We start from the raw sequence: 16424 nt of genomic DNA on the forward strand, positions 1-16424 counted from the left end.
GGCCCGGGGGCCGGACACGGCCCACTTCCACATTTGACCCGGCCCCCTGAACAATAAAGCATGTACATTTTACTGTCATAGAACTGGAAATGGTAACCTATTGTGACGTGACTACAACCACACTTTGCCCCAGTCATAGAACATAAACAAACAAACTACCCTGACCCTGGCCCCCCTTCAGAGGAGGGAAAAGTCATGTGGCCCTCACTGGAAAAAGTTTGGGGACCCCTGCTCTAAAGAAACGTGCATCCGAGACAATGCGTGGCCAAGTGCTTTAAGAGGCACTGAAGCGCAAGTGCTGCAGACTTTGCAACAAGTGCAGAGACACCAAACCTTAACCTTCAGGTAGTAGAAAATACGCTTGAGTTAGAGGGGACATTCAAAATAGACTATTCCAAAAAGAAAACACAACACCAGTGAGGTAATATCACCTCTACCGGTTAGTTCTGTGTCTGTATGCTACGTTATACAACGGGATCACAAGTAGCAACACTGCAGGTTTAAAAAAAACAAACAAAAAAAAGTTCCAAAAATGGTGGCTGGCAGCATTGGCACTTATTTGAAGAGGAGTCTTTGGTGTTCAATAAAGAAGTAAAGTGTGCTTTGAACTTTTGCACACTGTTGGCCACACAGTCAGGAGATTGGGAACACGCATGCTAGGTTCATTGGAGACTCCAAATTGTCCATAGGTATGAATGTGATACCCCGCCTCTCGGCCTAAGTCAGCTGGGGTGGGCTCCAGCGGCAAAGGTAATGGACGGATCGAAGCTATGAGCTATAGAGGTGGGCGGATCGATCCAAATGGATATTTTCGATATCAGGGTAGCATCAGTACCGGATCAATACTAGGAGTGACGAGATGAATATTTTTTTCACAAATATTTCTGTGTTTTGTTGTGTAAATTTAAAAAAATTTAAATTATTGTCCATAAGCATTTTGGTTTTGAGTGTCTGGAACAGACCATTTGATTTATCTCCCATAGGGAAAAAAATGGCCTCTATTTTTGTACGCATTGTTTTTTGTCTCTGTAGGAAATTAATGACTGAAGTTCCACTGTATATTTGTTTTTGCTTTTGTTTACTTATTTTACACAATTGACTTTATTTTGCACGTAATAGGGGACTAAATGCTTACATATAGCTACATTGTCTTATATCAGGGGTGTCCAAACTTTTTTCATCAAGGGCCACATAGTGAAAAATTAAGGGCTGGAAGGGCCACTTTGCTATATTTTGATATGCTAAGAAGATATAGAGAAAAAATGCCCTTCAGCTTTGATATAGGTGGAAAAGCCTATTATTACTATCAACTCCCCCCCGCCATATTTCAACTTTCTTTCTGATATTTATTCTGGTAATATTATGACTTTATTGCCCAACCTTATATTAGGGCTTTTAAAAGTATATTTTTTCTTTAATATTCCAAATCTAACAAATCTAAATGTTATTTTTCTTTATGTTATGAGTTCATTCTTGTAAAATTGTGACTTTCCGCTTCTAAAATGATGTTATTTGTCCTGATGACACTATTCTTGTAATATTTTGACTTTATTCATGTAAAATTAATGCATATTTTTGCGGTTTTCTTCATAAATTATATTTTTAAGAATATGACAAAAACCACATACTAAAATATTTGTCCCGTATGTTATTCTAACAAATGAAGGGCTTGAAAAATGTTATATTTGCTCTGTATTAAATTGTTATTAAATCGATACCAGAACTTGTATCGCCCACCTCTAGGGAGCTCCACATCAATTATTTGTAAAGTTTGTTTATTGTACGTTTTATTAATCCTTTTGCTTCTTTTTCAAAAAAAAGCCTCATGCGTTAGTCAAAAGAAGAGATCTCCTTTCTGAATGATGCCATGCTATTTTACTTACTAAATAAGGCTATGGCATACCGAGCCAAACTGTACCACTTGGTGTAAATGTGGCAACAAAAAGGTAACTCCAGCTAGCTCCTGATCATTTTTCCTGAGGAAGAACAAAGGAGGTGTCTATTCGGGGGAAGGTTTTCATCAGCTCAAAGCACGGCATACGGTATTTACGGAAAAAGTCCAAGTAAATGTGCAAATTGTAAAACAAAGAATAAAAATGGCGGCATCCTGAATGGAAACAATAGCAAAGCACGCTGAACACCACATCCTGTGAGGCACTAGTGGTAGGACAAGTCTAACACGATGGACATGCAGCCTTTTTTTTTCGGGAAAGTCTACAACGAAGCGTGGTCGTGTCTCCTATATGCTAATATCAAACGCGGATACATTCAGTGAGGACAAAGTGGCTCATCAGCGCATGGCCTACATACTTCAATACAGCGCCACGTGAGGCGTTTAGCGACTACCGGGGTGAGGATTCACAGAAGACGCCTGCTGCAGCCAGCAGAGGTCAGTGAAGTGAAAATAAGAGTGGTGTTTCTGCAGACACACAGAAGCAAATGGATCGCTGGACCGACTTCCCACTTCGCCCTGAGAGAATAGAAAAGGCAGCCACTCGCTAGAGGAGAGCCAGCACCAGAGACAAGGAAGTACCGTCTATAAAGACAAGTATCTCAAACCTGCGGCAAGTTGAAAACTACCAGCGACAACACAAAACCTAATCCTATACTTTGCTACATTGTATTTGAGCCATGGACATATGCTGCACCATTAAAATAAAAACCTTCAAATGCAACTACTCCTCACATGATGGCAGTAACTACAATAAAAGCCATGTGCATACGAATACACTAACTGAGCTTTTTCTTCAGCCTGTGTGTGTAGGAGTAAAACCGTTTTTTGGATTGTGTCATACGAAATGTCCGACATTCTCTCATATTTTCAACCTCCTTTAAAAACAGAACATAAAATTATTAACTGTGTTTCAGCGTCCGCTGCACGGGCAGAAAACAGCGGCGTGTGCATGCGCCTAAAGATAATGTACACATCCTTGTACATCTCATCCCTCGCTTATTGAGGTCAGGTGGTTCCAGATCCAACCAAGATAAGTGAATAAGTAATAGAAGTAGCATTGCTTTTTCATAAATGGAATATTTTCAGTTATGGCATAGAAAACCGATTTAGGAGCTTAAAAATACAATTTAGTCACCATTCCACTCATATCACCCAAAAGATATAATCAAGAGAAAATAATTTCAGTTGACCTAGTAGTGGAGCAGAATGGGTGGAGGACAAGAAGTGCTTAATTTGGGCAAAACAAGGACAATTTGCTTAAATATGCATATTGTTTGACCAAATAATAGGCCATAGCCAATCACGAAAAGCGATCATTTATTAATTTGGGGGAAAAAATATTTATAGAGGGAGCAAAGTTTAAACTGTGATGTCAGTTGTGGTTGCCTTTTTCAGGCTTCTGTTTAGACAAGCTGCCCATGACAGCTGGTAAATAATAAGAGTGTAAGATGGACGTCTAAGGGGGAGATGCGCATTTGACAATAACGTTGTTCATGTGGTCATAGCCGAACCCTACGTCCTGATAGCAAGGACAGAATTCCTATGCGAATAGACAGCATTCCTTTTTTTTATGTTAAGCACCACAGACGAGGGGAGCACCGGTGAGTTGGATAGCAGCGCTACATCAATCTGCAACCATCTTTAAGTCTTACTATGGCTTACATCATCATATCTTTAACTAGAAGAAGTGCTGCTGTGTATGTTATGGTTAAGTTCAGGTTAAAACCCTCGAGTGCAGTTCAAGCTACATTTATAGGAGCACAAGGCCAACTGTGGCATACTGTAAATGTGCATGCCAGGCCAGTAGTTGGCATGGTGATGTACTAAGAAACACGATGTGCATGCACATCTTTTTCAATATCTACGCAAATGTGACTTAACTATTTGACGTACGCACAGTTTCGTTTGAATTTTCGGGCTCCAAAACCGCCAAACTGACATTGTTTTCAACTAAAAGGCCCTAAAACTGAGCAGGTGCAGGGGGGTCCGCTAAGGCCAGGGCCTGCAGGTTATGGCACTGGAGGAGAAAGCCCTCAATCCCGGCACTCCCATTAAGCGGGTTACTATAAAAGAGGTTCTGCTCAGGGGGCAGGACGCAGTCAGAGCCCCAGTCGGACTCGGAATCGGAGCTGCCGTTCCCGGAGCCCTCCGTGGCGGTGGGCGGGTAGCTGAGCTGCTCCAGCTGCTCCACCAGATCACTGAACTGCACGGCCGAGCTGCCTTCCGAGCGCACTGAGCACGCCGGGAAGTTCACCATGGAGCTGGCCTCCGACTGGATGTCGGAGCCCGGCAGGCGCAGCGAGGAGGAGGAGTCAGGGGCAGTGAAGCCAACTGACATGGACTCGCCGGCGGAGCTGAGCCCCAGGTTGTCCAGGGAGCTGCACTCCGAGCGGTTATTCAGCAAGGAGCTGGTCTCAGAGTGACCGACGATGCTGTCGGGGAAGGGATTGATGCTCCCATTGAGGTCCTCCATGCCTACGCTAAAGAGCTGGTTCTTAGGGAAGTCACACTCCTCCACGTAATCAAACTCCTCGACCTTCTCGTCCTGCTCGTAAGGGTAGGCCTCCACCCCCCCGCCAAAGAAGGACATTTGGGTGGGATCGTCATCTATGAACTCCTCTGTGACACGGAGTGGCGAGCTGAACAGCGAGAAATTGGCCTTTTGTTTCGTACGCAAGAGCTCCGCCTCAAAGGCCTCAGGTGAAAGGACCCCCATCCTGTGGCAACCGCCCCCCCTCCTCCCACCCTGCTTACTATCATCATTTTTGTACGCTTGCAACTGCGGGGTGCCGCTTTCTACACACACAAACACAGGGCTGCAGTGTCCTGCGGCCTGACTGGCGGGGGCACCTTGAAAAGCGAAGTGAGACGGGGGAGTGGCATCGTTGACCGGTTCTTCCTTTGGGGGGCTGGGGGGTCTGGCGCTTTGGAGTGGCGAATGCGGCTGCTGGGAAGATGGTGAAGAGGGTGCCTTGGTGGGCGAAGGCTGCTGCTGAGCTTGCCGTTCTTTTCGCGGGCTGATGTTGGAGATGTGCGGTGAGTGGAAGGACATGGAGGAAGCGGGAGGGGAGCCCACCGTCCTGATACGGTCACTGAATGACAAGCTCTGGAACGACAATACAACACACGGGAGAAGAGAGAAGAAAGAGGAGAATGACACTTATCCATTAGTGGACACATTAGACACACTGATGAGACCCAATACAAGAGCAGTCCTATACCACAATAATAAAATATGGTTGGACTAATATGGCGTCACTCACCTGTTTAGGCACATCAATGGTGAGGGAGCGAGACGATGTTTGTATTTTACTGTTCCTCCTGCCAAACCACCAGAATTATCATTGGTATTGTTAATGAGAAAAATATACTATATAAAAATATACATATGCAGTCATCACTCGTTTATAGCAGTTAAAAGCAGACCCGACTGTGATGAGAATTTCTGCAAATTATGATTAAATATTAATGTCAATATTCTCATAGCTAGAGCACAGTTTATGACGTTCTAAGAATGCTTTTTAATGTTATTAGAGCCCTCTAGACATGACATAAGTCCCCACAGTTATAGTATCTTTACACTCCTATTTGCCAATATAGTAGACATAATAAGTGATAAGACATAACACCTTAGCTTTGGGAAAGTTTCTTGTTGGACATTGGTCACATGACTCTATACGGGGCAGCCAGTCTGACATGCATCTTGCATGCACGCACACAAATAACGGACACTGCTGCTATTTTTGTTTACACCACATTGCGCAACTCTTCCGTGCAGGCTCTGGGATCTCTTTTAAGCACTGCAAGCTACCAAGGTAGCCTCTAATTTGTTTATTCTAAACTTAAAGGGTTTGAAACAAAGTAAAGAGGTCAAAAACATACCGCTTCCACACGGAATGAGGAGAACTTTTTCCCCATGTAATGTAATGTTATGCAAGGTAATATACAGTGATGTCCGATGTAGGCTTTTATGCCGAAAAAACGATGTGCTGATATTGTCCAACTCTCAATTTCTGATACCACTATCAGTCGATACATGTAACATGACAAAGCTCCATGTGTTGTATAGAGCATTTTTTTTATATCGGTTTTCATGACCAGGGAAAAAAATCAAACGCCGATATCAACCAATGTCGCATTTTTATACTGATATCGTGCCAATAATTACGGACATCCCTAGTAATGTCTTATCAATGTGGCATTACAGACGCATAGTGACCAGTGTAGAATACTACATATGACCTGTACTTCATTTTATTACTACCAATAGGCTATATTCAACCACTAAATGGTTATCTTTTAGTCAAACATTTTTTTTAAAACCGTGACGTGTGGGAGCAATGCTCAAACCACGGTGGCGAGGCACGACTGGATACATAAATTATAAATATACTGATAATATATTGCACATTAAAAAGTAATATACCAGTAAATTATATTATATAATACACATAATAATAATGAAACACATATACCTCTGATACGGGGTTCTCTTAGCACCATTTTCCCTAACATACTCCACAAGCTGCTTCTGGGTCCGCCCACTGACAGAAAGGGGTCAGCATCAGTACAGTTTGTGTATCGATGTGAAAGGAATAATTACATTGTGGGAAATCATAGTGGGTACCTGTATCGGAAGGAAGAGCCTCTGGTGAAAAGTATCGTTTTGGGTTTGGGTTGAGGCTGGTCGAAGAGACGGAAAAAGGAGTGATATTCCACACAGATCTTCCAGAAGACTTTACACTGGTCCCGACTTCCCATCATGAACTCAAGGGTGTCCTGATGGGGGCCCTGAATCCAAAGAGACTTGTTTTACAAAAAAAAAAAAAAAAAGACAGCAGCAGTAGATGTATCCCTGGTGTTACGTACATGGACTTCTGGGTGGAGCTTAATCAGGAAGCGTTTCCTCTTAAAGCTCAGCTTGCGGATCTTGGACCAGTTGAAGGTGTTGATCTTTGTGTGGCCCTGTGAGGGTAAACAACTGCTCTAAAAAAGTGCCGTGTTCATGCTGGGCGGGCGCCTCGTCACAGGGCGCCAGCTCACCTGAAACACCTGCAGGCCCAAATGAGCCACGGCCAGGTTGATCTTGGTGCCCTCCCTGTCGGCCGCCGGGTGGAAGCGGACGCCGTACATCTCCAGTTTGCGGGCGATCTCCAGGATTTGAAAATCGGATTCAGCGGGCGTCTGGCCCCTGGAGGAGACACAACAATGTGAACATTTTCAGTTCATTCGCACAAAAATGCATCAACCCTTGAGGCATTTGAGTGGAAACTGTGTCAAATGGACTATTCCTCTTACCATTTCCTACGGGGAAATTCTGAACAGACTGTTTTCAACCCTTACAATTTATTTAAGTAAGTGTCACAACATCTCACCAGATAAAAACATGACAAGATTTCTTGTCACGAAGTCTCGTGGGCACTAGGCCTGAGACAATAATAAATGAATTAATCATTAATAATTTTAACTGCTTTAATGTATTGCCATCAAGAGCATTCACTCCCTGCATTGCTTTCAGCACCTCGTTCAATAGAACAATGGCATGAATGGAGGAAACCCTTTTGTCGGTCATACGGTCTCTCTGTAGGTGAGGCCACTAGCACATACACATTTTAAAAATTGACATGTTGCCCAAATCTGACACCAGCAAAACTTATGAAAGACACGTTGGACGCATGGATGACGTACAAAGTGTGATAGTTTATCTTGTAACCTGAAAAAATGTAATGTAAGAAGTGCAAGTGCATTTTGCATGGAGACCGGCTGCTGGAGCCCATACAACCAGTTGTGACCTTGGCTTAAAATACTGAATTCTTCAACAAGCCTGTTCTGATCTTTATGTCAGATATAGCAAACCTTTTAACTTCCTGGATTTGAGCTAGATCATAAAAAAAACAAGTGATTACAGGCAAACAGCATGTTAGAAAGGCATATCCATCCAATCATCCCCACATTCTAATTTTGTTGATCCGTTAAGAAGTGAAATCTCCTTAGGGCCCTCCCCTGCCCCACTGGCCTTAAGGCTAATAGAGCAGCTAGAGTGGGGGGGGGGGATTAGTCAGGGAGGAACTCGCCGCTTGTGCTCCCATGCTGGCAATCGAGGGAAGAGATTAGCAAAGATCTTCAGAGCCAACTAGTGCACAGTGTTGGCCTCACAACAGAGCGGCCCTTACGAGGAGGGGAGTGATGTGTGGGAAAACAGGAGGGGCAGCAAAATAAGACATGCCACGGTGTATAAAGACCAACAATTACCATCGCAAAATGTGGCTAATGTGCAAAATGTTACGGTACATGCGCAAAAGCAAAAGAGCTGCACCACAAATTCAACTTACAGATGTCGCCGGTGGAAGTCGATGATGGCTTCTTGCACCTTCTCTTGGTAAGGCAACAGTGTGTTGTTCCTCAGGAAGTCTCTGTCCGCCGCCTCGTCGTAGTCTCCGATCTCAGCTAGGGACAAATTTTGGTGAGTATTTGGTGAGGTAAAGACAAAAGCCTTCTGCTTACCACACCTGTGATTTCAACCCTTAAACTCTTTCAACACAAAACGACTTATCGTGATGACTGTCCAGTGAAAAGCATGCACATCCATTGTTTTATTTTCGTAATCCAATTTATTTTCGCGTTTGAGGTGGAAAGAAAAAAACTCACAATATTTGGAGATGCATGCTTTCCATAATCTCTTTCATTATAGTCAATATTTTTCTTTGCTTATTGGCTGGGGTAAATCACAAGGCTCTACTCGCTCACAGTGAGCATATTGAGTTACACAAAACGGTTTCTTGCCAGATAAAGGCTACAAATATTCAGTTTTGGATGTGGAACTAACATGTCCAAGAGTCAAATCTGTATACGCTTCATTTCATAATGCAACAAACTGCACTACTTTAAGAAGCCCGATGTTAAAACCGCTGATAAATGGGTAGCAGGTTTGATCATGATGAAGCATACATTGGACAAGGTGAGAGGCCAGAAGGGCTCCGGTGTTTTCTGTGCAGATCAAGCGTCCCTCCATCAGATCTCTTTTCATCTGCAGGGAGAATAAGTACCTAAAAACAAAGAAACACAAAAAACATGGGCTTTAGTGTCTATCTGATAATGTCATTGAAATAAGCACCATTCCATTTTCATAAAAATGTCTCCTGAGAGCATGTAAATACAGGAAATTGAGTTCCATTTCTATAGATACAACTCGCACTGTAAACAGAAGACATGAAGGACAGATCAAATACAGCAATAAAATAAATAAATACAAAAATTAAATCCCTGTGGTTGTCTTGCATCCCTGGGAGGGAGGCTGCAAGGGAGGGAGAGGAACATCGCCAAGTTATCACTGTCCAGTTCTCTAGTTCTCTTTCCTTTTTATACAGTATCAATATCATACAGGAGTGCGTACGCAACTACAAACCATCGCAACACAAGGAGAGTCCATATTCTCTCGACAACAAATCATCTTTAGCTTCTTGGAGAGAAAATGGTTGATCTTTAAAAGGCACAGAAAGACGATGAATGTAATATCCAGACGGAAATTACAACGGCTGACCTTGTGTACTCTTCCTGCAGCTGACCAGGGTCTGGAGGGAAGAATTTTACAGAGAGTCTAAACTGGGTGTTTGCTGGTCCTGAAAACACACACACACACACACACACACACACAAAAACTGTTTACATTCTATCCGCCTTTGCCAGTTTCATTGGGAATGGGACATACTGTTATTTCAACTTACTTTTGACTTGTTTCACAATGAGTTTTGTGGGCTCCAGCCAGAGCTGCAAAGACACAAACAGTTGGGGCATACATTGTGGAGACAAAAATAATGCCACATATCTCCCTTTTTTTCAATTTTTGCTGTTTATTGGTGGGGTTTAATTTATTTTTACAACAAGCCACCAGCATCCAGGCCGTGCTTTGGACACCCTAGACCAGGGGTGCTCATTAAGTCGATCGCGAGCTACCGGTCGATCGCGGAGGTGGTACTGGTCGATCGCTGGTCGATCGCGGCGTGACTTAAAAAAAAATATCATCCCAGCATCAATGCAGTCACTTGATTGATATACACGGCAGCCATTCAGATGACAACTGAATGTTGCCCTTCGGCGACCAATCAAATCAAACAACGTCTCTAAGTGCAGCAGAACTTACGATGTCAGCCTATCATCCATCCCCGTTACTTGATTGACATACAGGACAACCAATCAGATGACAACTGAATTTTGACCTTTAGGTCACCGCTCATGCGTAAACAACGATGCAAAGTGCTAAGCTAGTCGGCGAATTGCGAGATTTTAAAGCCCTCGCTAAAGTTTATGGTCACTAAAATGAGTGAAGGAGCTGGACCAAGTAAAAAGGCAAAAAACATATCACTTCCATACGGATATGGAATATTATACGGATATTGTGATACGGATACGGATATTATCCATGACTGATAAACATTTGGAAGTGTGCTTGAGGCTGGCTATCAGCAGCTACTGTCCGGACTATGCATCCCTGGCTGGTTCAATTCAGTGCAAGTCATCAAAGTAAACTCAGGTAATTACAAAAATGTTAATAGTTAATTATGTGTGTTTTGCAATATTGGCTCATTTGGTTATGTAAGGTACATCAACATACATTGTACGTACAAATAATCCTCAATACATTTGAAAATAAATAGATGTTTTGCATTTTTGTAGTGGGTAGATCATTTTGACTCGGTCATTTTAAAAGTAGCTCGCATGCTGAAAAAGTGTGAGCACCCCTGCCCTAGACCTATTATGGTAGTGAAAAATAAAGAAAACATGTGATGAGTTGTCCCCCCATGGCCGATGCCAATAGAATAGCTCTTTTTAAATGTTTTTACTGTTACATACTTCACAAATGCATCATATTTCTTCTCTCCTGCTTTGACAAAAACCTTCTTGGAGGTCTAAGGGTCCAAGTTGGGTTTTTCTGAAGAGTCAACAATTGAAAGCCTGCAATTACCGTGCAGGCCTGCTGCCAGATGGATTAAAACAGGTCCAAGAATATCAAGTGCTGAAGCACAACCAGAAGCGCTGAGCGAGAACTCCAGTGGTGTTGTCACCAAACCGTTAACTTCAAGCCTTTGCGCTGCTTGCCTTTGTTTATCGCAGACATGTGTGACTTCATGTGTGTGTGTGTGAACGTACCCAGTTCATCTGTGCGTTATGAAACTCCAGGCCAAAGTAATCGCTCTCGATGAGGTTGCCTCGCAGAAAGACCTCAGAGAGGAGCGTCTGTCCCAATGCTTTTGTCTGCAAGGAAAAAAAGAAGGAGACAGATTAAATTAGAAAATTTGATTAAATATTAGAACAGTGAAGGGGGAGGGAGGTACTTTAATCAAGCGTTCATAATATACAAACCGACAAAGTATGTTTCTTTTAATCAAATACTCCATAAATCACAAGTTGTGTACATGGTACTTTCTGCATTCACACATCCTCTGCTGTGATTGGTCAGCCTGCACCCCCACATAGAGATCCCCCCCCTCCCAAACAGTTACGTGCTAATTGGAGCGCCCAGCATCAAACTTCTTGGGAGTAGTGTATAGGTGCCACGTCCGGAAGTTTGCTGCATCTGAAAAATGTTCTCAGAGTCTTCATCTCCACTCCAACAAATGACAACAAATATGTCCCACTTGCTAAAACGCCAGCAGGAAATGTGGCCAGGTTTGGCTCCCTGCAAGCTCTCAGGAGATTATTTTCACTAAACGAAGAACTAATTACTACTTGCTAAGCGCACACGTCACTTGAGGTTTGGAATTGCAGCACAACTTTTTGGGGAAAATTACAGCCTCAAACATCTGGTTGTAATGTAAAATAGTATTTTTAAAAAGGCCATATAAAAAGAACTGCCCTGCATTAGTGAAAGTATTCCAAGCCATGGAGCGACTAGGGATGCACTGTAGCTTGTCTCTTCACTACTTTGATGAATCATTGAAAAAATAATAATAAAATACAACCTATACATGCAGACAAACCATAAGCTAATAACGTAACAATCTGCAGTGAAATACTCATTTTCCCCATGATTCCACAGGGTTGGATTTCAGTGAGCCCCAAACCAGAGAACAAAATCTGCTATTAAATACTTTCCACGGGTCGTCTTGGACTCTGTTTCAACTCACAATCCAGACGGCTAACTGGAGGAACATTTTGAGGTGTCTTGTCTCACTTTACAACATTCTGCAGGGTTCAATGACTGCCGTTCCAGGGGCAATGTCATGTCATCATTTACTGGAAATCACCACATTCTGGCGCACTTTTACGAACACCAATTCAACCAAAACTAACAAAAAAAGTCTAGTACTTCCTGCCAGATCAAGCCAACTTTTAATCTGATTGCAGGAGGTCCTCGATCTACGCACGACTTCCACTCTGACTATGTAAATCACGTTTCAGTGCAAGTCTGAACACCTACAATCACTGCAATACTTAATTATTACCGTCTATTGCAGAGGTAGGGAACCTATGGCTCGGGAGCCAGGTTGGGCTCTTTTGATGACTGTATCTGGCGCTCAAGCATTTCTTACCACAATAAAAATTTATTTTTGCTAACATTTTCAAGTAAACATCACAGAAATCACTGTTAAAAATAATATTAAAAATCAAAACTTTCTTATGCATTTTAATTCGTCCATCTATTTTCTACTGCAATATGGCCGACCATATCCATCTTTCCTGATGATATTTTCCAGGTCAAACACCAAAACTTGATTATTACTGGATAATGCGGTAGTCTACCTCGGTCATTGAGATGTCAACATGTAAATGTAAACTTTCCTCCTTTAGCCAAATAGCTAAAGCTGCAGAAGCAAGCCTTCTGACAAAGATGGCCAAAAGAATTAAATATACGGAGTACGGTGCAAAACCATGCAGCAGCAGAAGTTGTATTAATGGCAACAAGTATTTGATTTATTATTAGACACTGCGCTGCTCACGAAAGTGTGCTGGCCACACCCCATTGGCGTGGGGTAGTGTGCCTGGTCTACGTAATTATTACGTAATTATTATTATAAAGAGCCCATTATATCTAAAACTGTTGGTCTTACATAACAATGCACACATTTTATTGCATTCAATGTTTAAAAAAATGTATATGGCTCTCAGAGATACACATTTTAAAATATCTGGCCTTCATGGCTCTCATGGTTCCCGACCCCTGGTCTATTGCATTGAAGCAGATAGTTTCAGGTTCAAAGATACCATCTTTACGCTTCATGACAGCAACAACAGTCAAACGGTACATGGCATGGACCAATCATGATCACTTCACTTTTATTTTTTTGACACATGCAATCAGAACCCTACTCCCGGCACTGAGGCGTTCCCAGGCCAGCTATGACACATGATCCTTCCAGCGTGTCCTAGTTCTGCCCCAGGGGCCTCCTTCTGGCTGGTCATGCCTGGAAGACCTCACCAGGGAGGCATCCACACTAGATGTTTCAACCACCTCGGCTGGCTCCTCTCTATGTGACGGAACAACGGTTGTACTCCAAGAATCTCTTAGGTTGAGTCCAGCCACCCTATGAAGGAAATTAATTTCGGACACCGCAATCTCGTTCTTTTGATCATGACCCAAAGCTCACGATCATAGGCGAGGGTGGGAACATAGATTGACCAGTAAACTGAGGAAACTCAGCTCTGTCTTCACCACGACTGTTCGGTAGAGCGATCGCATTACCGCAGACGCTGTATCGAGAACCCAAGAACTTGAACTCCCGAGCTGAAGGGTTCCGTCCACTCTTTTCAGGCTGAGAACCATGGTCTCAAGATTTAGGAGGTGCTGAGGCTCATCCCAGAAGCTACACACTCTGCTGCAAACCGGCCCACAGATCCTGATGAGGCCATCAGGACCATAGGTAGCAGAGATGAGTCAAAGGCCCCCAAACTGGACCCTCTTTCACTGCTGCCTATAAATTCTGTCTCTAGAAACTATAAACAGACTCGGTGACAAAGTGCAACTTTGGAAGAGGCCAGCATTCACCGGGAACAGGCTTGACTTACTGCTAGCAATGCTAACCAGGTTCCCGTTGTGCGTACGTTATCCTCAAATACTGCCAATTATATATATATTTTTTTTTATTTGTAGAAGTCCTTGACTCAAATACATGCATAGTAGCAAAAAAAACATCATCATGTAAGCTGAAATGCTCCTGAATGTGTGGGTCACAAGCTAAAAACAACATATGGCATTTTTAATTTCAGGCAAATCAGTGATGCTGTGACGTGACGGCGAGCTCACACCCTGACCGTGTGTGTGTATAATGTGTAAGAAGTGCCAAGGCTGGAAGGTCAGTGGGTCACCCAATCAAGTTCAGAAAGCTGCAAGGATTATAACAAACAGATGTTTGGCTGCGAGAAGCCACGTCAGAAGATATCTTCAATCCTGGGTGGACCTTCCGTCAACATCATACTGTAGCCGTGAACTCTGGAGGAACCGCTCACTGGCAATGGGGGTGGGGTGTTAAGGGTTCGTATATTCTGCTGAGTGCATAGTTTAGGCTTCCGGAAGAGTCTCTGTCAGAAAGTCGTTTAAAAGGGGACGTTTACACCACGCTGCTTAGAACTAACAGATGAATAATCATGTCGGTCGTGTCAGCAACAAAGTGGTATCACCAACTACTGGACTAGCATGCATATTACAACCGTCAAACAGGTTTTGACTCCACGCAGCAAAGCATATTTCAACATGATTTGTTTATGTAATTCAGATGCTTGCTCAGATGATTGCTGATTTCTTCGGCCAATAAAGAGCAGGAATCTGGATCAAATGTCAGTCTGCTCTGTGCACCTGTGCCTACTGGATCAGGACCAGTCTGAGCGAGGTGAGACGTAATTCATTTGTTCCAATAAATTAAAAAAGGTCCAACAAAAACACAACGGTACAAATACCAAAAGTACAAAAACCGAGACAGTGTCAATTTCTTCCTCTGACAAATTAAAACCCCAGGCTGTGTGCCATGATCATGTTAAACCAGTTTGATCATCCACTCCACCAGCAACTTCAACTAATAATGCGTGACCGTACAACTTTATCCCATGCCTACGAAGTCCCTCCACATTTTAGCCAACCAATCGCATTTGTCCCAGAGTAGCGCTCAAACTGTCCAAGTTAATCAAATATGTCCCCGTGTGGCCCACCCACGACCCCACTTCCTTGTTTACATTGAGAACAATGTAGGCGTGTGATGACACCACTCATTTGTGTGGATTATTCACCATGTGTAAAAATGCCACCAGATGAAACACACTATAAGTGAGTTTTGGAGGAAAATACAGTGTTTCCTATACAAATTCATTTAATTTTTTGTGGCAGCCTACCACTAATAGAATTGGACCATCAGAGATAGTTTGCAGTCCTGTGGGTGATTTGTTCCTGATTTTTTTCAAATATGATGATAATAGTCATAACGGCATATACTGTATCTCAACCCTTCTTTTCAGGGGAGAATTCTAAATTAAAGTTGGCTATATTTAGAGTAGTCAGTGTGCAGCTTGTATAGAAAGTAGTATTTATGTAATGTTTGTTAGTGCAATGACCCTTTAGAGTATTTGCACTGTTTAGTCACCATTTTATCACAGACAATTAAGTTAAAATTTTTTTTGCATAAAATCAGGCATTTAAGGCTGCAGCCACCCCAAAAAAGGCCAGTAAAATCCTGCGTAATGCTCTATTCACTGTGGTTGAAATTCCTGGCCCAAACTTTAGCGGGGCTTCTCTTCCCAAGTCGGTCCCCTCCCCCACTGGTCAGCTCCAAGTGCGTACTAGCTCCCCCTGAAGGGACACCACCCTTCCTGCATCCCTTGCGGTTGTCAACCTTGGTATTTATGCGCTTGTTTGCCAACAGCAAAAGCAAAGCCTGTCCACTTGCATCACCCATGAATGCCCCTGACTGACTGCACCGCCATCTTTTACGCAGCGAGGGTCCACATGGTCGCTCTTGGCCTTTTTAGCGAGCTGCGAGAAGTGAAGGCCAGCTAAGGGGCAGGCTGAGCGGCATCAAAGAAGCCTCTGTTTCGCTGACCCTGCCTCCTTGTCCCAAAAATACAAGGCTGAGCTTTCTCCTGTGCTGGAAGTGGGAGGGGCCTGAGGACAAGATCCATGTAAGCAAATGTCTACTGCTGTTGGTGACGGTGATGATGACGAGGACCATGACAGGTAAAAAACATAAAAGCACCAAGAACTAATTTGATTTGTTTGCTGAAGACGTGCAACCAGAACCATGAGCAGGCACCAGCTCCCTCATTACGTGTACAATATATGGAGGTCAAATGCAACAGTATCAAAAAACCTGCCTTGAAAAGATGGCTGACTGCAATAATATGTGAGCTTTTTCTGGTTGCCTCAATCACTTTTTCATAACTTCATGCAGAGAAAGTGCTCCAGCAACACACCGATTCCCATGCAGAAGACGCTGTGTTCGCAAAGCCCCTTTACAATATGAAAACAGCTGAAAACGCCCCTGTTAAG

The 16424-nt window shown here is 43.1% G+C and overlaps 1 protein-coding gene across 2 annotated transcripts in view; it reads right to left on the bottom strand.

The window, feature by feature from the left end:
• The window catches only part of farp2 (FERM, RhoGEF and pleckstrin domain protein 2), a 32163-nt gene that overhangs the window by 9994 nt on the left and 5745 nt on the right, over positions 1-16424 (bottom strand). For both annotated transcript variants that reach the window (XM_058072808.1, XM_058072809.1), the window contains exons 3-13: positions 11102-11206; positions 9679-9721; positions 9495-9573; positions 8903-9000; positions 8287-8401; positions 6998-7145; positions 6824-6919; positions 6582-6745; positions 6430-6498; positions 5218-5275; positions 4805-5060 (exon numbers count right to left, since the gene is read on the bottom strand). In XM_058072808.1, the coding sequence (XP_057928791.1) occupies positions 4805-5060; positions 5218-5275; positions 6430-6498; positions 6582-6745; positions 6824-6919; positions 6998-7145; positions 8287-8401; positions 8903-9000; positions 9495-9573; positions 9679-9721; positions 11102-11206 (1231 nt within the window). The remainder of the gene's footprint in view (positions 1-4804; positions 5061-5217; positions 5276-6429; positions 6499-6581; positions 6746-6823; positions 6920-6997; positions 7146-8286; positions 8402-8902; positions 9001-9494; positions 9574-9678; positions 9722-11101; positions 11207-16424) is intronic.

Source organism: Doryrhamphus excisus, chromosome 5 (assembly GCF_030265055.1).
Source record: "Doryrhamphus excisus isolate RoL2022-K1 chromosome 5, RoL_Dexc_1.0, whole genome shotgun sequence".
NCBI lineage: Eukaryota > Metazoa > Chordata > Actinopteri > Syngnathiformes > Syngnathidae > Doryrhamphus > Doryrhamphus excisus.